Below are 25,633 nucleotides of genomic sequence, written 5' to 3' on the forward strand. Positions count from 1 at the left end.
TATTGGCTAGTTTACTTTTTACCTTCCTAATGACTTTTTAGTTACCACCTTTTGGTTTTTAAAAGCTTCCCTTACTCTAACTTCCTACTAGTTTTTGCTCTTTTATATATTCTCTCTTTGGCTTTTCTGTTGGCTTTGACTTCTCTTGTTAGTCATGGTTATGTCATCTTTCCTTTTAAATACTACTTCCTCTTTTAGATGTATATCCTGTGCCTTCTGAATTGGTTCCAGAAATGCCACCCACTGCTGCTCCGCTATCATCAATGCCAGTGTTCTTTTCCTATCAGTTCTGGCTAACTCCTCTGTCATGCTTCTGTAATTCCCTTTTCTCCACTGTAATACTGATACATATAACCATATAACAATCACAGCACGGAAACAGGCCATCTCGGCCCTCCTAGTCCGTGCCGAACTCTTAATCTCACCTAGTCCCACCTACCCGCACTCAGCCCATAACCCTCCACTCCTTTCCTGTCCATATACCTATCCAATTTTACCTTAAATGACACAACTGAACTGGCCTCTACTACTTCTACAGGAAGCTCATTCCACACAGCTATCACTCTCTGAGTAAAGAAATACCCCCTCGTGTTTGCCTTAAACTTCTGCCCCCTAACTCTCAAATCATGTCCTCTCGTTTGAATCTCCCCTACTCTCAATGGAAACAGCCTATTCACGTCAACTCTATCTATCCCTCTCAAAATTTTAAATAGCTTGATCAAATCCCCCCTCAACCTTCTACGCTCCAATGAATAGAGACCTAACTTGTTCAACCTTTCTCTGTAACTTAAGTGCTTAAACCCAGGTAACATCCTAGTAAATCGTCTCTGCACTCTCTCTAATTTATTGATATCTTTTCTATAATTCGGTGACCAGAACTGCACACAATATTCCAAATTTGGCCTTACCAAAGCCTTGTACAATTTTAACATTACATCCCAACTCTGTACTCAATGCTTTGATTTATAAAGGCCAGCGTTCCAAAAGCCTTCTTCACCACCCTATCTACATGAGACTCCACCTTCAGGGAACTGTGCACTGTTATTCCTAGATCTCTCTGTTCCTCTGCATTCCTCAATGCCCTACCATGTACCCTGTATGTTCTATTTGGATTATTCCTGCCAAAATGTAGAACCTCACACTTCTCAACATTAAACTCCATCTGCCAACGTTCAGCCCATTCTTCTAACCGGCATAAATCTCCCTGCAAGCTTTGAAAACCCACCTCATTATCCACAACACCTCCTACCTTAGTATCATCAGCATACTTACTAATCCAATTTACCACCCCATCATCCAGATCATTTATGTATATTACAAACAACATTGGGCCCAAAACAGATCCCTGAGGCACCCCGCTAGTCACCGGCCTCCATCCCGATAAACAATTATCCACCACTACTCTCTGGCATCTCCCATCTAGCCACTGTTGAATCCATTTTATTACTCCAGCATTAATACCTAACGACTGAACCTTCTTAACTAACCTTCCATGTGGAACTTTGTCAAAGGCTTTGCTGAAGTCCATATAGACTACATCCACTGCCTTACCCTCGTCAACATTCCTCGTAACTTCTTCAAAAAATTCAATAATGTTTGTCAAACATGACCTTCCACGCACAAATCCATGCTGGCTACTCCTAATCAGATCCTGTCTATCCAGATAATTATTAATACTATTTCTAAGAACACTTTCCATTAATTTACCCACCACTGATGTCAAACTGACAGGTCTATAATTGCTAGGCTTACTTCTGGAACCCTTTTTAAACAATGGAAATGGAACCACATGAGCAATACACCAATCCTCCGGCACAATCCCCGTTTCTAATGACATCTTAAAGATCTCCGTCAGAGCTCCTGCTATTTCTACACAAACTTCCCTCAAGGTCCTGGGGAATATCCTGTCAGGACCCGGAGATTTATCCACTTTTAAATTTCTTTAAAGTGCCAGTACTTCCACCTCTTTAATTGTCATAGGTTCCATAACTTCCTTACTTGTTTTCCACACCTTACACAATTCAATATCCTTCTCCTTAGTGAATACCAAAGAGAAGAAATCGTTCAAAATCTCTCTCATCTCCCTCGGCTCCACACATAGCTGACCACTCTGATTCTCTGAGGGGCCAATTTTATCCCTCACTATCCTCTTGCTTTTAATATAACTGTAGAAACCTTTCGGATTTACTTTCACCTTATTTGCCAAACCAACCTCGTATCTTCTTTTAGCTTTTCTGATCTCTTTCTTAAGATTCCTTTTACATTCTTTATATTCCTCGAGCAATTCCTTTACTCCATGCTGCCTATATCTATTGTAGACATCCCTCTTTTTCCGAACCAAATTTCTAATATCCCTTGAAAAGCATGGTGCTTTCAAACCTTTAACCTTTCCTTTCAACCTAACAGGAACATAAAGATTCTGTACCCTCATAATTTCACCCTTAAATGACCTCCATTTCTCTATTACATCCTTCCCATAAAACAACTTGACCCAATCCACTCTCTCTGAATTCCTTCGCATCTCCTCAAAGTTAGCCTTTCTCCAATCAAAAATCTCAACTCTAGGTCCTGTCCTGTCCTTCTCCATAATTATATTGAAGCTAATGCTATTGTGATCACTGGACCCGAAATGCTCCCCAACACATACATCTGTCAGCTGACCTATCGCATTCCCTAACAGGAGATCCAACACTGCCCCATCTCTAGTCGGTACTTCTATGTATTGTTGCAAAAAACTATCCTGCATACATTTCACAAACTCTAAACCATCCAGCCCTTTTACAGAATGAGCTTCCCAGTCTACGTGTGGAAAATTAAAATCTCACACAATCACCACCTTGTGTTTACTACAAATATCTGCTATCTCCTTACACATTTGCTCTTCCAACTCATGCTCCCCATTAGGTGGCCTATAATACACTCCTATCAGTGTTACTACACCTTTCCCATTTCTCAATTCCACCCAAATAGTCTCCGTAGAGGAGCTTTCTAATCTATCCTTCCAAAGCACCGCCATAAGATTTTCTCGGACAAGCAATGCAACACCTCCTCCTCTGGCCCCTCCTACTCTATCAAACCTGAAGCATCTAAATCCAGGAATATTTAGTTGCCAATCACACCCTTCCTGCAACCATGTTTCACTAATAGCTACAACATCATAATTCCAGGTATCAATCCACGCTTTAAGCTCATCCACCTTTCTTACAATGCTCCTATCATTAAAATAGATACATTTAAGATACTCTCCACCTCCTCTCTTTTCATCCCTACAAATGCATTCAAATTTATTATCCTTTTCTTTCTTCTCCCCTACATCTTCGGGCTGAGCGCATCCCTTCTCCACCACCTGCCTTTCCTCCCTCACACACTGTCTCTTTACTTGCTCTACTGGTGAACTAACCTCCTCTCCCATAGTTTCCTCAAATTGATTCCCACCCCCCCCCATCTTACTAGTTTAAAGTCTGCCCTGTAGCCCTAGCAAACCTCCCCACTAGGATATTGGTCCCCCCAGGATTCAAGTGTAACCCGTCCTTCTTGAACAGGTCACGCCTGCCCCAGAAGAGGTCCCAATGATCCAGAAACTTGAATCCCTGCCCCCTGCTCCAATCCCACAGCCACACATTCATCCTCCACCTAATTCCATTCCTACTCTCACTGTCCCGTGGCACAGGCAGAAATCCCGAGATTACTACCTTTGCGGTCCTTCTTCTTAACTGCCTTCCTAACTCCCTATACTCTCGTTTCAGGACCTCTTCCCCTTTCCTACCTATGTCATTGGTACCTACATGTACCACGACCTCTGGCTCCTCACCCTCCCACTTCAGGATACCTTGGACACGATCAGAAACGTCCCGAACCCTGGCACCAGGGAGGCAAATTACCATCCAGGACTCCCGATTACCTCCACAGAACCGCCTGTCTGAACCCCTGACTATTGAGTCCCCTATTACTATGGTCCTCTTTCTTCTATCCCTACCCTTCTGAGCTACAGGGCCATCTGTACTTCTACATCTGACTTTTGTTTCTCCTTCTCAAATTTCAGGGTAAATTCAATTATATGATGATCACTTGCCCCTAAGGGTTCTTTTACATTAAGCTCTTGAATCAATTCTGGTTCAATGCACAACACCCAATCCAGAATAACCGATCCCCTAGTGCACTCAACCACAAGCTGCTCTATGAAGCCATCTTGTAAGCACTCCAGCAATTCCCCCTCCTGTAATCCAGCACCAAGCTTCATATTGAAATCCCCCATGACTATTGTAACATTGCCCTTTTAATATACAGCTATCTTCCATTGTAATTTATAGGCCACTTCCTCACTATTGTTTGAGGTTCTGTGTACAACTCCCATCGGGGTATTTTTACCCTTGTAGTTCCTTAGCTCTATCCATGATCATTCAACACCTTCTGACCCTATGTCACCTCTTTCTAATAATTTGATTTCATTTTTTACCCACAGAGCATCATTGCCCCATCTGTCTTCCTGCCTGTCTTTTTGATATATGGTGTATCCTTGGACATTAAGCTTCCAGCTTTAATTTTTCAGCCATGATTCAGTGATGCCTACAACATTATACCTGCCAATCTGCAACTGTGCTGCAAGTTCATCCACTTTATTCAGTACGCTGTGCACATTCAGATACAACATCTTCAGTCCTGTGTTCACTCTTTTTGATTTTGTCTGCCTTTTATGATACAACTCATGCTGTTGACTGCAATTTTGCCCCATCAACAGCCTTTCCTCACTACACATTGCCTCTGTTTGTAAACCAGCTACCTCATTTTCATCACTACTATCCTTCTTTCCTACAATACTTATTGTATTGAAATTTAATCAGCTTAGGACACTAGTCGCACTATGCTCAACATTTTGATTCTTAACTTTATCTGAGGTCTTATCAACATCTGCCTCCACAATCTCTCCACTAACTGTTCTGGCACTCTGGTTCCCAACCCCCTGCAACTCTAGTTTAAACCCCACCATGCAGCATTAACAAACCTTCCCGCTAAGATATTAGTTCCCCTCCAGTTCAGGTGCAAACTATTCCTTCTGTACAGGTCCCACCTTCCCTGGAAGAGAGCCCAATGATCCAAGAATTTTATACCCTCCCTCCTACACCAACTCCTTAGTCATGTATTAATCTTCCTAGTTCTTGTCTCATTATCATGTGGCACAGGTAGCAATCCTGAGATCACAACCCTGGAGCTTCTGCCCTTTAACTTAGCACCTAACTCCCTGATCTCCCTATGCAGAATCTCATCACTCGCCCTGCCCAGGTCATTGGTACCTACATGGATTATGACCTCTGGCTGTTCACTCTTCTGCTTAAGAATGCTGAGGTGTTGATCCAAGATATCCTGGACCCTGGCATCCGGGAGGCAACATACTATTTGGGAATCTCCTCATCACCCACAGAACCTTCAGTATGTTCCCCTAATAAATCCTCTATCACCACAACATGCCTGTTCTCCCCACCTTCCCTTCTGAGTCACAGAGGCAGACTCAGTGCTAGAGACCTGACTATTGTGACTCTCCTCTGTTAGGTCAACACTCCCAACAGTATTCAAAGTAATATATCTGTTGTTGAGGGGGATAGCCACAGGGGTACTCTGCACTGGATCCTTAACTCCTTTCCCCTTCCTGACTGTCACCCCGTTTTCTGTGTCCTGCACCTTGGATGTACCTACTTCTTTATATCTATCACCCCTTCAGCCTCCCAACTGATCCAGTGTTCATCCACTTCCAGCTCCAACCCAACGTGGATTGTTAGAAGTTGCAGGTGGATGCACTTCTCGCAGTTGTAATCATCAGGGACACTGGAGGTCTCCCTGCCTTCCTACATTCTGCAAGAAGAGCGTTTCACTATCCTGCCTGTCATCCCTATTGTCCGTAGCTGAGCAGATATAAAAAGGAGAATGAAAAAACTTGAACTTTTCTTTGTTTTCTGAGTAAAGCCTCTGTTCGCTGAAGCCTCGAAGAGCTAAAGCCTCGATCACCACCCTGACTATGTCTACTGCCTTCCTTTAATTTGCCCTTGCTAATCAATCCTAGATGTCGATTGGCCACTGGTTAAAGCTTATTCCGCCACTGAGACCTGCTGCTGCTGCCACCTTTTATCCTCAGGCAGTGAACCTTATTCCTCTCCCAGGGATGAGGTATTTGGAGCTTCTGTTGGTGTTTCTGTATCCACTTACATCCCTCCTCCTTTCACAGCCGGACTTGGGACCGTCCATGACAGAATTCCACCCTCTGAGTGTAAGAGGCTAATGATGTGAATCTGATGTGAAACTGTACGGGTCTGGTAGGTCGGAGCCCTGGGATGCTGTGGGCTGTCAAGTGGATTGTCGTAAATAAGGTGACACAAGATGAAGCAGGGAAGGGGTTCCTCAGGTTCTGACAAGCTTCTGTTGTGTCCCCTCTATGGGTGTCCAACGTGACCTGTGGAGATTTCAGGCTGAGGTGGGGAGGCAGTAGGCTTCCACTGGAAAGGGCCATAAGCCATGGTTACAGCTCTGGCTGTCATAATGTGTTCCAAGCGATCCACCGCCCTGAAGCTTCTCTCTTTCTCAATGCCACGTCATTTCCTCTGGTTAGACTTCCATAGGACGCAAACAGCCACGGTGATATCTGCCAGTGGTTAAAGGACACAGGAACATGGGGACAGGAATCATGAGCCATGGGGCACAGGAAATGAGATTTTTTTTGCCCAGTGTGTGCTGAACCAGAGATGGCAAGGTCCCTCAGTAAAGCTGCTGCTGCCTGTTTACCTGAGAGACAAGTTGTGCTGGAGACCCCAGTGTTCGGCCCTCTTTGAAGGTCAGAATCAGGTTTAATATCACTGGCATATGTAATGAAATTTGTTGCATGTGGCAGCAGTACATTGCTATGCATGAAAAACTAAAACTTACAATAAGAATATATTTAACACATTAAATCTAGTAAGTAATGCAAAAAGAAAGGTAGTGTTCAGGGGTTCATTGTCCATTCAGAAATCTGATGACAGAGGGGAAAAAGCTGTACCTGAATCATTGAGTGTGTGTCTTTAGGCTCCTGTACCTCCTCCCTGATGGTAGCAATGAGAAGAGGGCATGTCCTGGGTGATGGGGGTCCTTAAAGACAGATTCCTCCTTTTTGAAGTATCGCTATTCAAAGATGTCTGGATGCTGGGCAGGCTAGTGTCCGTGATGGAGCTGACTGAATTCGCAATTGTCTGATCAGGTCATTTCCTTGTTACAGATTCTCAGAGAAAATAAGCATCTCATCAGAATGTTCCTGGTGCTGAATCTCCCAGAGCTGGCCTACCTGTGTTATCTGATCTACCTGGTGAGTGGGCAGCACAGGGGGTCTTTCTTCCTACTTTGAGGCTAGAGATGGGGCGGGGGGGTGCATAATTCTGCATATTCTGGACATTCACAAAGTGGGGGTGGTGGGTGGGGGGAGATTTATATCAGATGCTGCTGGTGGTGTTAACCAAACGATCCAGATAATGTCAGCAGTGATCTGGAGTGTAACATCTCCTTCAGTCACTGACAGGATACTTGGGGTTTAGCGGTGGTGAAACAGCTGGGGGATTTTGGGTTTACTGAGCATCATATCAGATTGAAATTCAGATTTATTTATTAAACAGACTTAGAAACTACAGTGAAATGTGTTGTTTGCATCAACAACCAACACTGCCTAAAGGTGTGCTGGGGGTAGCCCACGAGTGTCACCACACATTCCAGTGCCAACATAGCATGCCCACAATGTTCAAAAGAGGTGAGCAGACCTCTCACCTCCCACCACCCAGTAGCCATCCCAGGAACTGGTTTCCCTTGTCCTGATATGTCACTGGTGTCTGAACCCTGATCAATTTCAGGCCAATTTCACCTTTGATGGATGACCTAGCCCCACATACTGGTATTAGCAACAATTGAATTTTAGACATGGAGGCCCCTCATTGTTCATGGTCAACCTTGATGTTGTGGTCTACACTATTGCTATCCGTACATAGATGTTGGTGTCTCCGTGAAGTGATCAGAACATTAACATGTTTTTCCCTGTTCCATGGTGTCGGTGAAGATCACCATGGTGTGGATATGCCAGGGAACCAATATCTTGAAAGCCGATGGAATAATCGGGGAGGTCATTGCTGTCAGTGTCAAATTCGGCCTGTTACATTCAATGCTCAGAGCCTCTGGCTACTTCGGTGATGGAATCCCTGAAAGAGGTAGGTCAGTGGTGTGCACGATGGAGGCTTGGGGGGTGCGGGGGAGGGTAAAGCATGCTCAATGGAACCATCCCTCTCCCCCTCCCCCTCAGAACGATCTTTATGAACTTCCCCCTTCCCTCCGTACAACCCTCCCCCACACTGTGGTGCTGGAACACTGACCTGGTTTTGTGCAAAGCTCCTGTAATGGGATTTGAACCCACGGACTTTGACCCCGGGGTGTGGCTGTCCTTTGAGACACAGCCGGTATCTGCAGCAGTGAGACTGCAGATCAGTGGGTCAGTGGTTACCTTCACAGCTGGATGTGTTGTTTGTAAAACATCTCACATTACGTATCTCTCTTCCTTGTCTCTCCTAGCGTCTGCTTCGACCAGCTCCCATCCCTAGGCAGGGAGATCGGATCGCCAACGGTGAGCATCTTTTCCTTTTCTCCCCTCCCTCACCCCGGTTCTGTATCACCATTTCTGGTGGATGTGGAGCACAGCTCAGCTCACCCTTCTCCCCACCCCCTGAACCTCTGCGTCCCCCGATTCTGGAGGGTGTGAAGAATGATTCGACACTCCCCCCTCACCATAAGCCTCTGTGTCTCTCAGTTCTGGAGGTTGTGAAGCACCCCCCCCCACCACCTGAAGTCTTCTCCAGGTTCTGGAGGATATGCAGCATGGCCCATCTCTCCCTTCCCTGCCCTCATCACGAACCTGTCTCTCTTGGTTCTGGAAGGGAGTGGGGATACAGCTCGGCACTCTCCCCACCCTGTGAACCTCTGTGTCTCCCGGTTCTGTAAGGGAGCGGGGGCACGGTGCGTTGCATTGCACCATGAGAAATCCACCATTAACACAATGACCTCAAGAACAAGCCTGCTCATATATTTGTGATGAACAAGGTTAAATTCTGGGAGGAGAAACAACAAACTTGGGTTATATGCAAAATTTATTTAATTTTGAGATGCAGTGTCTGGTTCTTTGAGCCACACTGCCCAGGAACCCATCATTTTAACCCTACAGGACAATTTACAGTGACCAATTCACCTGGTAACTGGTACATCTTTGTACTGTGAAAGGAAACCCATGTGTACACAGGAAGAAACATACAAACTTTCTTACAGGAGACGTTGGAATTTAACTCAGAATTCTGACGCTCTGAGCTGTAGTTGCATCATGCTAACCACTATCCTAGTGTGGTGTGGGCACTGAAACAGAGCGCAGTGGTTCATAGTTTAAGTTCAATTGGCTTTCAACCATACACAGATACCCATGAATACAGCCAAACGAAGAAGTGGGTCTCGTTCTGACTGGAGGTCTGTGAACGGGGATCGTTGCTGGCACCTCTATAGTTTGTGATGTATGGAAGTGTAGATGGGCTGATTAACATTTGTGGGGTTCTGGGTGCTGAGGAAGGTTGTCAAAGGATTCGGCATGACCTAGACCAGTTGGAAGTGCAGAAGAAGAAATGGCAGATGGAGCTTAAACCAGATATGTGTGGGGTGTTGTATTCCATGAAGTCAAAAGTATGAGGAAGGTACAGAGGAATCTTGGGGTAAAAGCCCACTGCTTCCTGAAAGTGGCCTCTTGTGAATAGGCTGAGCATTCAGTCTAAATGTTAGTGTCATGTTTAGCTGTAAACTGAAATGCTCTGGCTGTATTGAGTGTACTTCTGGATCCCTGCATTATGTGAAGGATGTGGAGATTGGCAAAGATACAGAAGTGGTTCATCAAGATGTTGCCTGGATTAGAGCATTGACATTGTATTAGCTAAAATATAATAGAGGGTGGCATAGTAGCATAGCTGTCAACTCAGTCGCTTTACAGTGCCTGTGATCACCGATTTGGGTTCAGTTCCCACTGCTATCTCTAAGGAGTTTGTACATTCTCCCAGTGACCACATGAGCTTCCTCTGGGTGCTTCTGTTACCTCCCACAGACTAAAGACATATGGGTTAGGATTAGTGAGCTGTGGGCATGCTACATTGGTGTTGGAAGATGATGACATTAGGGCACTGCCCGCAGCATAATCCTCGGACTGTACTGGTCGTTGTCATAAACGACAGATTTCACTGGATGTTTCAATGTACATGTGACAAAACTGATCTCATTTTTAAAGCTATTAGAAGTTGCACAAACTTGTTTTCTCTGGATTTTTCAGCTGCTGAGGGTAGAGCTGATCAAAATAGCTCAAATTCAGAGAGGTTTAGAAAGGGTGGAAATGTCAAATACCAAAGGACAGAGCTTTAAGGTGGAGGCATGTGGGAGGGGGAGCTTCAGGACACTTGAGCCAGGTTACCCCATACAGAGTGGTGGGTGCCTGGAATACACTACCCAGGAATGGAATTGTTCTCTGGGTGGGTAAGGTACAGGGCAGGAAATGGGGCAAGGAAGGTTTGACAAATGTGGATATACATGGAGAGTTATTTTGTCCCTCAGATTCCTGACACCAGTCTCTGCAGTGTTTAGTGAAACAGGATGCAAAGCAGGAACCATGAGCAGTGCACCCCAGACCCAGCGCTGGATGGTGGGATTAGACACAGTGGGACAGATGGTGAATCATTTCCTGCACTCCTGATCAGTGAGAGATGTGTGTTATTGTCAGTTTCATCCAATGTTCACTGTGCATGTCTATTTTTATATCTTTATTTTTCTACCAAATCTTGCAAATGAATTTTTAATGGTTAGTGGAGATAACTGAGTTACTACAGAATAAATATATTTTATTAACTAGCTTGTAGCTACTTTTCAGACTTTGATACTGATTGTAATGAAACTTCCAGGGTTGTCAAATTCAATGTTGGATGCAATAAAATAAGCAAATATATGTAAACCATCCGGTGGAATTGTATAAATTAAATCACAGGCCGAATTTATTTGTAATTTTTCTTATTGCTTAACATAAGCATTTATTTATTGGAGATACAGACACATCTGCCCCTTCGAGCTTCACCATCCAGTAGCCTACCCATTTAACCCTGGCCTAATCACAGGACTATTTACAATGAACATTTAACCTACTAACTGGTACATCTTTGGACTGTGGGAGGAAACCCACATGCACAAGATACAAACTTGCTTACAGAGGATGCCAGAATTGAACGCTGAATGCAGAAGCCCTGAGCTGTGACAGTGTTGTGCTAAACTCTGCTACTGTGGCGCCCAAAATACCTATTCTAGTGAGACTTGAACCCAGAACCTTTGAGTTACTTGATCACATCAGTCAAAGTCCAATACACTATTCATTCTACCACACAGCCCACAAGTTCTATCCCCCACATCTGTATGGTCATTCACAATTCCTATGAAGTACCCATCTACCTAGACACCATGGTAGTGCAGAGTTAGCACGACATTATTACAGCTCAGGGTGTTGCAGTTCAGACTTCAATTCTGGTGTCATTTGTAAGGAGTTTGTATCTCCTCCCCATGGAATGAGTAGGTTTACTTCAGGTGCTCTGTTCCCACCCAGTCCGAAAACGTACCAGTTAGTCAGTCATTGCAAATCGCCTTGTGGCGAGGCTAGGAATAAATAGGCGGGTTGCTGGTCGACGTGGTTCGAAGGGCTGGAAGGGTCTATTCAATGCTATAAACCTTAACAAAGTCCGAATAAAAGGAATTCAGACTGTCTTCACAGTACTGTCTAAAATAAAATCCGACCCTCCTCACCGTACCATATAAAATAAAATGTGACCCTCCTCACTCTACTGTATAAAATAAAATCCAAACCCCCTCACCACACCGTGTAAAATAAAATCCGACCGTCCTCACCGTACCGTGTAAAATCTGACCCTCCTCACCGTACTGTGTAAAATAAAATCTGACCCTCCTCAGTGTGCTGCATACAACACAATCAGACTCTCCTCACCATGCTCTGCAGAATAAAATCAGACTGTCCTCCCCACTCTGCAACATCGTCTGTTGAACTTGTATGAATTTGGTTTGACTGACAGTAGCCACATTTGACGTATTCACTGTGTGCCTGATTCTAACTCCAGGGTGATACCAGGCTGGAAACATTGAACCACTCAGACATCTGGGACACTGACAGAAGGCGCAGCATCTGGCAGTGGGGCAGTTGGAGACTGAGTGTCCAGACATCTGGGAGTGGGGCAGCAGCAGACAGACTGTCTGCAGATCTGGGAGCTGGGGGTGGACTAGACTTGAGCAGCCCGGTGCCCCCTACCAGCCCCTCCATTCAAGAGGTAATCAGATTCAGTTCCTGCCACCTTCAGTAGGCTACCATCACTGGATACACCGGGCAAGAAACTGTGGATTCCCTCGATGTCTGGGAGTGGGGCGGTGGCTGGTGAGGTGGGATTCTCATCTACCACGAGTTGGTGTTCAACAGCCGAATACATTGAACACAAAAGATTCTGCAGATGCTAGAAACCGAAAGCAACACACACAAAATGCTGGAGGAACTCAGCAAATCAGGCAGCATCCATGGAAATTAATAAACAGTCCTGAAGGGTCTCAGCCTAAAAAGTCAACTCTTTATTCTTCTCCACGGATGCTGTCTGACCTGCTGAGTTCCTCCAGCATTTTGTAAGAGTACACTCAAGTAACTTAAACTATTTAACACAGATTTAAATAGTTTAAATACACTATTTATTCCCATACACACCACTTGCTCTAATTTCACTTCCTTCTCGGAAAGAATGAGGACTAATTGTCACTAATCAGGTAATTGGGTACAGATTCAGCACCCATCACCAATGCTCTTGACTTTCAGCTGAGCGGACTCGGTTAAAACGGAGTGACTGTGTTGCAATGCTGACTCCTGAGGATTGTGTACGATTCACCCACACAGTTCTCATCTTCATCGGGATCCAGTTTGTTTGTTTTCCCAAACAGCTAAACCATAACAAGGACCTACTGAGAAAGAGAAGGTTTCCTCTGACAGAAAGATCAAATCCAGCTGACCCTCGAGGTCCAAGGTGAGGACATTGGGGCGATTGTTCGGGATCATTCTGGTGTTATGAATCATGGATAGTTTAACTACGCAATCCGTATCTGAGAAAGCACACTTTCAGAAGCACAATTCTATAAAATACAGGTTAATTTATTTGGTAAAAGATTTGAAAAATAGTGTCCTACATGTGACAATTTTACTCATTATCCAACAAACATAGTCTCAAACAAAAAGCATGATCCCAGTTCAAATTCAGAAGCTAGTTAATTTGTTATTACCAAGTTCAATGGCTAAACTTTGTTACTGCTTTATCCACTTTTTATTCGGTTACAAAAAAACCCCCAAAACTGAGTAAAAATCCTAAATAGGAACTTCAGAAACATTGGACATTGTCAAACAGGTTATCAAGAAGCTCCCATGTTGCTATACAACTGGTAAATTTCAAATCAGACCCAGCAGAGACTGATACAGACTGTGACAATTATCATAATTGTAAATCAACAGTATTTAACTTAACTAAAAAACTCAGTTGTGATAAAATTGCACAGGTTAAAGTGATTTATTTACAAGAGGCAGTTGGTTTAAGTTTAAATTCTGCACAATTTTAACCACATCTCCAGGTATTGGTAAATATTCTGATATCTGGGATGTTTACACTGGCCCAGTATCAAAAGGTTGCAGTCCGCTGCACACGATACTTTTGGAAAGTAAATAAGAATGACTAATTAAAAATCTATGGTGATTTAAATGAATCAGGTGGGTTATAAATATCAACACACACAAAATGCTAGAGGAACGTAGCAAGTCAGGCAGCATCTATGGAAATGAATAAATGGATGTTTTGGGCCGAGACCATTTTTCAGGACTGGAAAGGAAGGAGGGAGATGCCAGAGTAAGAAGTTGCAGGGAGGGGGAGGAGGACAAGCTAGAAGGTGAACGGTGAAGCCAAGTGTGTGGGGCATAGGGGATGAAGTAAGAAGCTGGGAAATGTTAGGTGGAAAAGGTAAATGGCTAGAGATGGAGGAATCTGATATGAGTGGATCGTGGATCATGGGAGAAAAGGAAGGAGGAGGAGCACCAGGGGGAGGTGACAGGCAGGTGAGGAGGAGGCCAGAGTGGAGAATTGAAAAGAGGGGAGGGAAAAACATTACTGGAAGTTGGAAAAAAAAGATTGATGTTCATGCCACCAAGTTGGAGGCTATCTAGACAAAATATGTTGCTCCTCCAACCTGAGAGTGGCCTCCTTGTGACAGAAGAGGAGGCCACGGACCTTCTGCAGAAGCTAACTTGGAAAGTCCTTCCAACTGCTGTATAACGTGTTAACACAGAAAATTATGACCCTCACATTCCAGCATTCCACCCAAGGTAGCAAAGAGATCTGCTTATAACAAACACAGCTTCTTAATAAATTAATACTTTACAGCACAATGTCAACGAAGACTCAACCAGCAAACCTTTGAAAGTTCAGGTCTGTGAGTGAAATATATAGCAGGCAGCCATTTTCAGATGGCATAGGTAAAGTACACAAGCTCGAGTGCAGGTATGTGGAAGCTAAGCACAGGCAACTCTCCTGTTGTGGATTAAAACAGTAAGGGTCCAGACAGAATCCGGTTCTTGGATTGGAACAGCAACCCCGGGATGCTGCCTTGACCACTCTGCTGTGGACAGAGACTGGACACATCTCTCTCTCTCTCTCTCTCTCTCTGAACACCCCTCCTCCAGGGAGGGATAGATTCATTCTCTCCCCATTACCCTCAGACTCTTGCAGGAATCACACACTCATACAAACATACCCTCACATACAGACAGACACTCACACACAACAGCAGAATTGTCCAAACTCCCCTGTGCACACTTTCTATCTCATCATGAACCCTGGCTGCACGAGTCACAATGATGGATTGAACAACACCAAACTGTGAAAATCAAAATGAATTCCAGCACCAGCGACGTCAGTGCCCTCTGCAGGAGGGGTCAAGATTTAAGCCTTGTCCAGTCATCTGAAAGATCAGCCACCTCCACAACCAGGTGACTGATCACCAAAAAAAGGAATGAGACTTTCTTGGAGACACGGGAGACTGCAGACGTTGGGATGTGGAGAGACACACAATCTGCTGGAGAAACTTAGCAGTTCAAGCAACATCTATGGAGGGAACAGAATTGTCAACTATTGGGGTCAAAACCCTGTACAGGCCTGGTTCAGGGTTTCAATCTGAGATGTTGAGAATTCGTTTTCCCCACAGATGCTACCAAGTTTGACCAACACACAAAGCAACAAGATGCTCTGAGACCCAGCCAATCATTCTTTCTGGGTGCCAGGAACAAAACATTGTCCAACTGCCTGAGGAGCTTGTTACAGTGCTGGTGATATGTAAATCAGGTTCAAAACCCACTGATCTAATAACTCTGTCTCTAATATAGTGAGTGATATTGACCCATGGGAAAGTCTTGACCTTAGGATTCAGTGAGTAATATGTGAACCTGTGGAAATAACTGCCACAGATGGCTGTGAGGCAAGTTATTGGGTATATTTAAAGCAGAGGTTAATATGTTCTTGATTAGTCAGGGCATCAAATGTTACAGGGAGAAGGCAGGAGAATGGGGTTGAGAGGGGTAATAAATCAGCCATGATGGAATGGTGGAGCAGACTCAATGGGCCAGATGGCCTAATTCTGCTCCCATGTCTTTATGGTCTTATGGAAGTTACATTCAAACCAAGCAGAGGTTAATATGTTCTTGATTAGTCAGGGCATCAAATGTTACAGGGAGAAGGCAGGAAATGGGGTTGAGAGGGGTAATAAATCAGCCATGATGGAATGGTGGAGCAGACTCAATGGGCCAGATGGCCTAATTCTGCTCCCATGTCTTTATGGTCTTATGGAAGTTACATTCAAACCAAGCAGAGGTTAATATGTTCTTGATTAGTCAGGGCATCAAATGTTACAGGGAGAAGGCAGGAAATGGGGTTGAGAGGGGTAATAAATCAGCCATGATGGAATGGTGGAGCAGACTCAATGGGCCAGATGGCCTAATTCTGCTCCCATGTCTTTATGGTCTTATGGAAGTTACATTCAAACCGAGTGGGAGGCACAAGGCAGACTTTGTATTTCACCATCAGGAATTGCTGAGACCTGGGACATTGGAAGGGAGCAGAGTTTTCCCTTACCTGCACTTAAAGCAATGTTCTTTTGATCTCAATACTTAAACACTTAAGTTTAACTGTAGTAAATTTTGATATAATCACCTCACCATCTTCAATCAATAAAGAACATATGTGTGTTTTATTGCTTCAAACAACCAAAGTAGTCTCCATTTCTTGAAGTGCTCACAAACTTTGAGGGCAACAAATTTTACAACAAAATGTTTTAGTGTTGTGGAGGCCAGAAGGTGCAGACTAGGGGGAGGTGTCACACCCTTGACGCATGGTGGTCTGTGGCAGTGGCTAACCTTGGGCTCACAGAGTGCAGGAGAAAGGTCATCACATGCAACGTTTCCCATGGGGTACCTGCAGTAGACAGGGCTCCGAACTCGAAGTCAAAACCCCTCAGTGATGTGCTGTTGTCTCGGGGCTTACTCCAATCTCAGAATGATATAAGTCAAAGCAATCAATGTGTCACTTCCAAGCTCCTGATATGACACAGATGTTTGAGAAATATCAGTGCAAATCCTCCACATCCAGTCTGTGATCACATTAAAGAACATCATCGTTAGAAACACAACACCACAATTTTTGTATGAAGCTCACAGTTTCAAACGCTTCATCAACAACTTGTGTTCAAACCTCAACTGTTCCAAATCAAAACCAAATGTGGTGGAAAGAGGGGAGCTATGAAGTTTGTTTCAGTGTTCAAGGCACACCAGGCAAAGTCCAATTCTTCAGATTTGTCGGAATGGTGTTGGTGAAGTTCAGAAGCCGAGGACGGTTCTCCAGGCTTGGAGAGGGCCTCTGCTCAGTTCTCCTTCAACCCTGGCAGTTGACCCTGCTTCTTCCGCACGTTCCAGTGTAAACACTCAGCTAGGCTCTCAAACCAGTCATTCACAGGATCCCTGAAGCAGATCGATGGCACCGGGTAGCAAGAGGTAGTGATGGAAATGCTGAGGGGAAAGGATGTTTGTGTGAGCATTCAAACAGTTGTTCCACCCCACCTGGCCTCAGATTCCCACTTCATAATCACATCAGACTCTGATGCTCCAGTTTGATAATGTGGCTAAGGAGTTGGTGTAGGAGGGAGGCATAAGATGTTTAGATCATTGGGGGATTTCAATTTGCAGGTATATTGGGAAAATCAGGTTCGTGCTGGATTCCAAGAGGGGAAATTTCTAGAATGTCTAAGAGATGGCTTTTTAGAGCAGCTCATGGCTGAGCCCACTAGAGGATCAGCTATTCTGGATTGGTATTGGGCAATGAACCAGAATAGATTAGAGCGCTTAAGGTAAAAGAACTCTTAGGGACAAGTGATCGTAATATAATTGAATTCACCCTGAAATTTGAGAAGGAGAAGCTAAAGTCGGAGCTAGTGCTGAAGCTAAGTGCTAGTCAGAGTAGAACTAGGAGGATATTTCAGTTGAATACATGGCTTGAAAAATGGTGCAAGGGGGAGGGATTCAAATTTCTGGGGCATTGGAACCAGTTCTGGGGGAGGTGGGACCAGTATAAACAGGACGGTCTGCACCTGGGCTGGACTGGAACCAATGTCCTAGGGGTAGTGTTTGCTACTGCTGTTCAGGGGGCTTTAAACTAATGTGGCAGGGGAATGGGAACAAGTGCAGAGAGACAGAGAGGTATAAAATGAGGGTAGAAGCAAAAAGTAGTAAGGTGAAAAGTAAAAGTGGCAGGCAGGCAAATCCAGGGCAAAAAGTAAAAAGAGCCACTTTTCAACATAATTGTATAAGTGCTGAGAGTGTTGTAAAAACAAGCCTGAAGGCTTTGTGTGTCAATGCGAGGAGCATTCGTAACAAGGTGGATGAATTGAATGTGCAGATAGTTATTAATGAATATGATATAGTTGGGATCACAGAGATATGGCTCCAGGGTGACCAAGGATGGGAGCTCAACATCCAGGGATATTCAATATTCAGGAAGGATAGACAGGAAATAAAAGGAGGTGGGGTAGCATTGCTGGTTAGAGAGGAGATTAACACAATAGAAAGGAAGGACATTAGCCTGGAGGATGTGGAATCGATATGGGTAGAGCTGCATAAATAAGGGGCAGAAAACGCTGGTGGGAGTTGTGTACAGGCCACCTAGTAGTAGTGAGGTTGGGGGTGGCATTAAACAGGACATTAGAAATGCGTGCAATAAAGGAACAGTAGTTATAATGGGTGACTTCAATCTACATATAGATTGGGTGAACCAAATTGGTAAGGGTGCTGAGGAAGAGGATTTCTTGGAATGTATGCGGGATGGTTTTCTGAACCAACAAGTCGAGGAACCAACTAAAGAGCAGGCCATTCTAGATTGGGTATTGAGCAATGAGGAAGGGTTAGTTAGCAATCTTGTCGTGCAAGGCCTCTTGGGTAAGAGTGACCATAATATGGTGGAATTCTTCATTAAGATGGAGAGTGACATACTTAATTCAGAAACAAAGGTTCTGAACTTAAAGAAGGGTAACTTTGAAGGTATGAGACGTGAATTAGCTAAGATAGACTGGCAAATGATACTTAAAGGGTTGACGGTGGATATGCAATGGCAAGCATTTAAAGATTGCATGGATGAACTACAACAATTGTTCATCCCAGTTTGGCAAAAGAATAAACCAGGGAAGGTAGTGCACCCGTGGCTGACAAGGGAAATTAGGGATAGTATCAAGTCCAAAGAAGAAACATTTAAATTAGCAAAAAAAAAAGAGTGGCACACCTGAGGACTGGGAGAAATTCACAGACCAGCAGAGGAGGACAAAGGGCTTAATTAGGAAAGGGAAAAAAGATTATGAGAGAAAGCTGGCAGGGAACATAAAAACTAACTGTAAAAGCTTTTATAGGTACGTGAAAAGAAAAAGATTGGTCAAGACAAATGCAGGTCCTTTACAGTCAGAAACGGGTGAATTGATCATAGGGAACAAAGACATGGCAGACCAATTGAATAACTACTTTGGTTCTGTCTTCACTAAGAAGGACATAAATAATCTTCCGGAAATAGTAAGGGACCGTGGGTCTAGTGAGATGGAGGAACTGAGGGAAATACATGTTAGTAGGGAAGTGGTGTTAGGTAAATTGAAGGGATTAAAGGCAGATAAATTGCCAGGGCCAGATGGTCTGCATCCCAGAATGCTTAAGGAGGTAGCCCAAGAAACAGTGGATGCATTAGTGATAATTTTTCAAAACTCCTTAGATTCTGGATTAGTTCCTGAGGATTGGAGGGTGGCTAATGTAACCCCACTTTTTAAAAAAGGAGGGAGAGAGAAACTGGGGAACTATAGACCAGTTAGTCTGATATTGGTGGTGGGGAAAATGCTAGAGTAGGTTATCAAAGATGTGATAACAGCACATTTGGAAAGAGATGAATTCATCAGACAAAGTCAGCATGGATTTGTGAAAGGAAAATCATGTCTGTCGAATCTTACAGAATTTTTTGAAGATGTAACTAGTAGAGTGGATAGGGGAGAGCCAGTAGATGTGGTATATTTAGATTTTCAAAAGGCTTTTGACAAGGTCCCACACAGGAGATTAGTGTGCAAACTTAAAGCACACGGTATTGGGGGTATGGTATTGATGTGGATAGAGAATCGGTTGGCAGACAGGAAGCAAAGAGTGGGAGTAAACAGGACCTTTTCAGAATGGCAGGCAGTGACTAGTGGGGTACCGCAAGGCTCAGTGCTGGGACCCCAGTTGTTTACGATATATAAATGATTTAGATGAGGGAATTAAATGCAGCATCTCCAGGTTTGCAGATGACATGAAGCTGGGCGGCGGTGTTAGCTGTGAGGAGGATGCTAAGAGGATGCAGGGTGACTTGGATAGGTTAGGTGAGTGGGCAAATTCATGGCAGATGCAATTTAATGTGGATAAATGTGAGGTTATCCACTTTGGTTGCAAGAACAGGAAAACAGATTATTATCTGAACGGTGGCCGATTAGGAAAAGTGGAGATGCAATGAGACCTGGGTGTCATTGTACACCAGTCATTGAAGGTGGGCATGCAGGTACAGCAGGCGGTGAAAAAGGCAAATGGTATGTTGGCATTCATAGCAAAAGGATTTGAGTACAGGAGCAGGGAGGTTCTACTGCAGTTGTACAAGGCCTTGGTGAGATCGCACCTAGAATATTGTGTGCAGTTTTGGTCCCCTAATCTGAGGAAAGACATTCTTGCCATAAAGGGAGTACAGAGAAGGTTCATCAGATTGATTCCTGGGATGGCAGGACTTTCATATGAAGAAAGACTGGATCGACTAGGCTTATACTCACTGAAATTTAGAAGATTGAGGGGGGATCTTATTGAAACGTATAAAATTCTAAAGGGATTGGACAGGCTAGATGCAGGAAGATTGTTTCCGATGTTGGGGAAGTCCAGAACGAGGGTTCACAGTTTAAGGATAAAGGGGAAGCCTTTTAGGACCGAGATGAGGAAAAACTTCTTCACACAGAGAGTGGTGAATCTGTGAAATTCTCTGCCACGGGAAACAGTTGAGGCCGGTTCATTGGCTATATTTAAGAGGAAATTAGATATGGCCCTTGTGGCTAAAGGGATCAGGGGGTATGGAGAGAAAGCAGGTACAGGGTTCTGAGTTGGATGATCAGCCATGATCATACTAAATGGCAGTGCAGGCTCAAAGGGCTGAATGGCCTACTCCTGCACCTATTTTCTATGTTTCTAAGTCAGCTGTATCAGTATTACAGTCGAGTAAAGGGAATTACAGAGGCATGAGAGAGGAGTTGGCAAGAATTGATTGGTAAAGAACAGTGGCAGGGATGAAAGCAGAGCAGCAATGGCTGGAATTTCTGGAAGCAATTCAGAAGGCACTGGATATATACATCCCAAAGAGGAAGAAGTATTCTAAAGGAAAGATGACACAACCGTGGCTGACAAGAGAAGTCAAAGCCAACATAAAAGCCAAAGAGAGAGCATATAATAGAGCAAAAATTAGTGGGAAGTTAGAGGATTGGGAAGCTTTTAAAAATCAACAGAAGGCAACTAAAAATGTTATTAAAAAGTAAAGATGGAATATGAAAATAAGTTAGCCAATAATACTAAAGAGGATGTCAAAAATCTCTTAAGATATATGAAGTGTAAAAGAGAGGTGAAAGTGGATATCGGACCACTGGAAAACTATGCTAGAGAGGTAGTAATGGGGAGCAAAGAGACGGCCGACAAACTGAGTAAGTATTTTGCATCAGTCTTCACAGTGGAAGACACTAACAGTATGGTGGAAGTTCTAGATGTCAGGCGTCAGAAGTGAGTGAAGTTTCCATTACTAACGAGAAGGTTCTTGGGAAATTGAAAGGTCTGAAGGTAGATAAGCCACCTGGAACAGATGATGTACGCCCCAGGGTTCTGAAAGAGGTTGCTGAAGAGATTGTGGAGCCATTAGTAATGATCTTACTAATGAATGGAATGGTTCTGGAAGACTGGGAAATTGCAAATGTCACTCCAATTTTCAAGAAGGGAGAGAGACAGAAGAAAGGAAACTCTAGATTAGTTAGCCTGAACTCAGTGGTTGGGAAGACGTTGGAGTTGTTTATTAAGGATGAGGTCTCAAGATACTTGGAGGCACATGATAAAACAGGCCATAGTCAGCATGGTTTCCTCAAGGGAAAACATTGCCTGACAAATCTGTTGGAATTCTTTGAAAAAAAATAACAAGCAGGGTAGACAAAGGAGAATTGGTTGACTTGTGTACTTGGATTTTCAGAAGGCCTTTGACAAGGTGCCACACATCAGGCTTTTTAACGAGCTACAAGTCCATGGTATTACATGAAAGATTCTAGTACAGATAAAGCAGTGGCTAATTGGCAGGAGGTAGAAGAAATGAAAGGGTTGACTATTTTCTAAGTGGTCAGAAAATACAAAAAACTGAAGCGCAAAGGGATTTGGGAGACCTTGTGCAGACATGCCTAAAGGTTAATTTGCAGGTTGAGTCTGCAGTGTGGAGGGTAAATGCAATGTTAGCATTCATTTCAAGAGGATTAGAATATGAAAGCAAGAATGTAATGTTGAAACTTTATAAAGCACTGGTGAGGCCCCATTTGGAGTATTGTGAGCAGATTTGAGCCCTTTATCTAAGGGCTGTGCTGAAACTGGAGAGGATTCAAAGGAGGTTCACAAAAATTCCAGGATTGAATGGCTTATCATATCAAGAATGGGCCTGTATTCACTAGAATTCAGAAGAATGAAAGGTGACCTCATTGAAACCTATCGAATGGTGAAAGGCCTTGATAGAGTGGATGTGGAGAAGATGTTTCCTATAATATGAGAGTCTAAGACCAGAGGGGACAGCCTCAGAATTCAGGGGTGTTCTTTTAAAACAGAAATGAAGAGGAGTTTCTTTAGCTAGGGTGTGGTGAATCTGTGGAGTTCTTTACCACAGGCAGCAATGGAGACCAAGTCTTTAAGTATATTTAGGGCACAGATTAATAGATTTTTGATTTTCAGGGCATCTGAGGGGATACAGGAAGAAGGGAAGAGATTGGGGCTGAGAGGAAATGGCAGAGCAGACTCCATGGGCCAAATGGTTTTATTCTGCTCCTATATCTTATGGTCTAATTCATTCTGTTACAGGAAACACCCAGTGGGAAGAACCGTAAATGTTTGCAGTGAATCTCAGTAAATACAAAACTGGGCGACGCAGGGGTTACAGTGATCCTTTCATTCACAGAATTATTACAATCGCTGACCCCTGCACCCTGTGATGAACCTGGCAGGACATGAGGGTCATAAACCTCACCAGGCAGGGGAGAGACCCACAGCCGTACCCAGTATGCACAGCCACCACTCACCTGTCCCCGTGACAGATCTCCTGCCGCTTCCGACCATCGAACGAGACCCAGGCAGTATTCCTGGTGTCCGGAGACAGCATTACCTGGAAGGATAATTTCCCCAGTTAGGATCAGGCTGTGTCTGAACTAGAACGGAAACCATGGGCAATCCCCGATATGTGTCAGAGCATCAGTCAGGGCCACAATGACATCAGAATCCAGTGCACTCTGTTTCAGCTCCATTACAACATAACACCGTGTGGAAACAATGTCAAACCTCTGCTTAGCACAGCCTTATGAGCATTAGTTGAGCGAGCTATGGCTTTTCTCTTTGGAGCAAAGGAGGATGAGAGGTGATTTGATAGAGGTGTACAAGATGATAAACGAACAGCCAGAGACTTTTTCCCAAGACAGAAATGGCACTGTTGGGCATTATTTTGTGATTGGAAGGAAGTATAAGAGGGATGACAGAGGTAGGTTTTTTTTTTAAAGCACAAAGTGATGGATGCTTTAGGGGGGGTGGTAGAGGCAGATATATTAAGATAGAAAATGGTAGATTATGTGGGAGTGAAAGGTTAGATTGATCTTAGAGTAGGTTAAAAGGTTGACACAACATTGTGGGCCGAAGGGCCTGTACTGGCTATAAAATTGTATGTTCTTTCTCTTTATAAAGAGACTATGCAAAAATGTATTTTCCACTGATAAGTGAGACTAGAACTAGGTGATATAGTCTCAAGATTAAGGGGAATAGATTTAGGATGGAGATGAGGAGATACTGATTTTCCCAGAGAGCAGAGAATCTGTGGAATTCTCTGCCCAGGAAATCAGTAGATTTCCTTAATATACTTCAGCCTTAATATACTTAAGACACAGTTAGATTGATACTTGCACAGCAGGGGAATTAAGGGTTCTGGGAAAAGGCTGGTAGGTAGAGCAGAGTCCACGTCCAGATCAGACATGATCTTATTGAATATGTAGGTGCAGGCTCAATGGGACAGATGTACTTATGTTAAAAGAAAGCAGATTTTGTCATTCCCAAGATGATGGAATTCTGCAGTGATGGAGATTGTGACAATTAATTGGCCGTTTAAAAATTTTGTCAAAGGAGTTTAGGAATGGAGGGGTCTGGAAGGCAATGGTCCAGATGAGGGTCAATGTGAAGAGGCAGTTTAAATGGTTCAGCATGGACTGGATGGGCTGAAGGACCTTACTGTGCTGTAGTGTTCTCTGACTACTGGTTACAGAACTACTACTATTACAGAACAGCAGACTCAGGACGGGACAGAGGGACGTGAAACAAGTTTCATGGCACATGTCAGTGATAATGAACCTGACGGGGAAGACACCCACTTACAGCAGGGTATCAACCAATCACACAAGGGGAGAACACCACAGCCCCAGGCCGGAGGCTCATTACCTGCAGCTCCACTCCTGCCGGGACGACGATGGGCCGGAAGGAGAGCGAATGAGGACAGATGGGCGTGATCATGATCGCTGGCACGTTGGGATGGATCATGGATGCTCCTGCTGCTGCTGCATACGCCGTACTTCCTGTCGGCGTCGAGACGATTACCCCTGTGGGGGAATGTCCAGATTCATCAGACTGCATCACTTTTTTAAGCTGACTCAGCTGAAACCATGGTAATACTAGTGACGCATCCCTACCCCCAGTAATCCAGTGAGGCGACTCCAGTAATACCGGTGAGGCAACCCTACCCCCAGTAATCCAGTGAGGCGACTCCAGTAATACTGGTGAGGCGACTCCAGTAATACTAGTGAGGCAACCCTACCCCCAGTAATACTGGTGAGGCGACCCTACCCCCATAATACCGGTGAGGCGACCCTACCCTCAGTAATACCGGTGAGGTGACCCTACCTCCAGTAATACCAGTGAGGCGACCCTACCCCCATAATACCGGTGAGGTGACCCTACCCCCAGTAATCCAGTGAGGCGACTCCAGTAATACTGGTGAGGCGACCCTACCCCCATAATACCGGTGAGGCGACCCTACCCCCATAATACCAGTGAGGCGACTCCAGTAATACTGGTGAGGCGACCCTACCCCCGTAATACCGGTGAGGCGACCCTACCCCCATAATACCGGTGAGGTGACCCTACCCCCAGTAATACCAGTGAGGCGACCCTACCCCCAGTAATCCAGTGAGGCGACTCCAGTAATACCAGTGAGGCGACCCTACCCCCAGTAATCCAGTGAGGCGACTCCAGTAATACTGGTGAGGCGACCCTACCCCCGTAATACCGGTGAGGCGACCCTACCCCCAGTAATACCGGTGAGGTGACCCTACCCCCAGTAATACCAGTGAGGCGACCCTACCCCCAGTAATCCAGTGAGGCGACTCCAGTAATACTGGTGAGGCGTACTACCCCCAGTAATACTAGTGAGGCAACCCTACCACCAGTAATACTGGTGAGGCGACCCTACCCCCGTAATACCGGTGAGGCGACCCTACCCCCAGTAATACCGGTGAGGTGACCCTACCCCCAGTAATACCAGTGAGGCGACCCTACCCCCATAAGACACAGGAGCAGAATTATGCCATTTGGCCCATTGAGTCTGCTCCACCATTCAATCATGGCTGATTTATTATCCCT

At 44.5% G+C, this 25,633-nt stretch overlaps 2 protein-coding genes across 8 annotated transcripts in view; one reads left to right on the top strand and one right to left on the bottom strand.

Moving 5' to 3' along the window:
* Window positions 1-11,140, top strand: part of LOC132382297 (uncharacterized) — an 80,512-nt gene extending 69,372 nt beyond the window's left edge. For 4 of the 6 annotated variants that reach the window (XM_059952420.1, XM_059952422.1, XM_059952421.1 and 1 more), the window contains exons 9-12: window positions 7,241-7,327; window positions 8,066-8,213; window positions 8,572-8,623; window positions 10,633-11,087. In XM_059952420.1, coding sequence (XP_059808403.1) covers window positions 7,241-7,327; window positions 8,066-8,213; window positions 8,572-8,600 — 264 coding nt within the window. In that variant the 3' untranslated portion in view covers window positions 8,601-8,623; window positions 10,633-11,087. Of the gene's footprint in view, window positions 1-7,240; window positions 7,328-8,065; window positions 8,214-8,571; window positions 8,624-10,632 lie in introns of all 6 variants that reach the window. The other 2 variants (XM_059952426.1, XM_059952424.1) reach the window with 2 other exon arrangements.
* Window positions 11,141-13,237: 2,097 nt separating this feature from the next.
* nadka (NAD kinase a) overlaps window positions 13,238-25,633 on the bottom strand; it is a 122,471-nt gene continuing 110,075 nt past the window's right edge. For both annotated transcript variants that reach the window (XM_059952418.1, XM_059952417.1), the window contains 3 exons: window positions 24,437-24,594; window positions 23,041-23,123; window positions 13,238-17,203 (listed from right to left, as the gene is read on the bottom strand). In XM_059952418.1, the coding sequence (XP_059808401.1) occupies window positions 17,059-17,203; window positions 23,041-23,123; window positions 24,437-24,594 (386 nt within the window). In that variant the 3' untranslated portion in view covers window positions 13,238-17,058. The remainder of the gene's footprint in view (window positions 17,204-23,040; window positions 23,124-24,436; window positions 24,595-25,633) is intronic.

Source organism: Hypanus sabinus, chromosome 27 (genome assembly GCF_030144855.1).
Source record: "Hypanus sabinus isolate sHypSab1 chromosome 27, sHypSab1.hap1, whole genome shotgun sequence".
In the NCBI taxonomy this organism is placed as follows: Eukaryota; Metazoa; Chordata; class Chondrichthyes; order Myliobatiformes; family Dasyatidae; genus Hypanus; species Hypanus sabinus.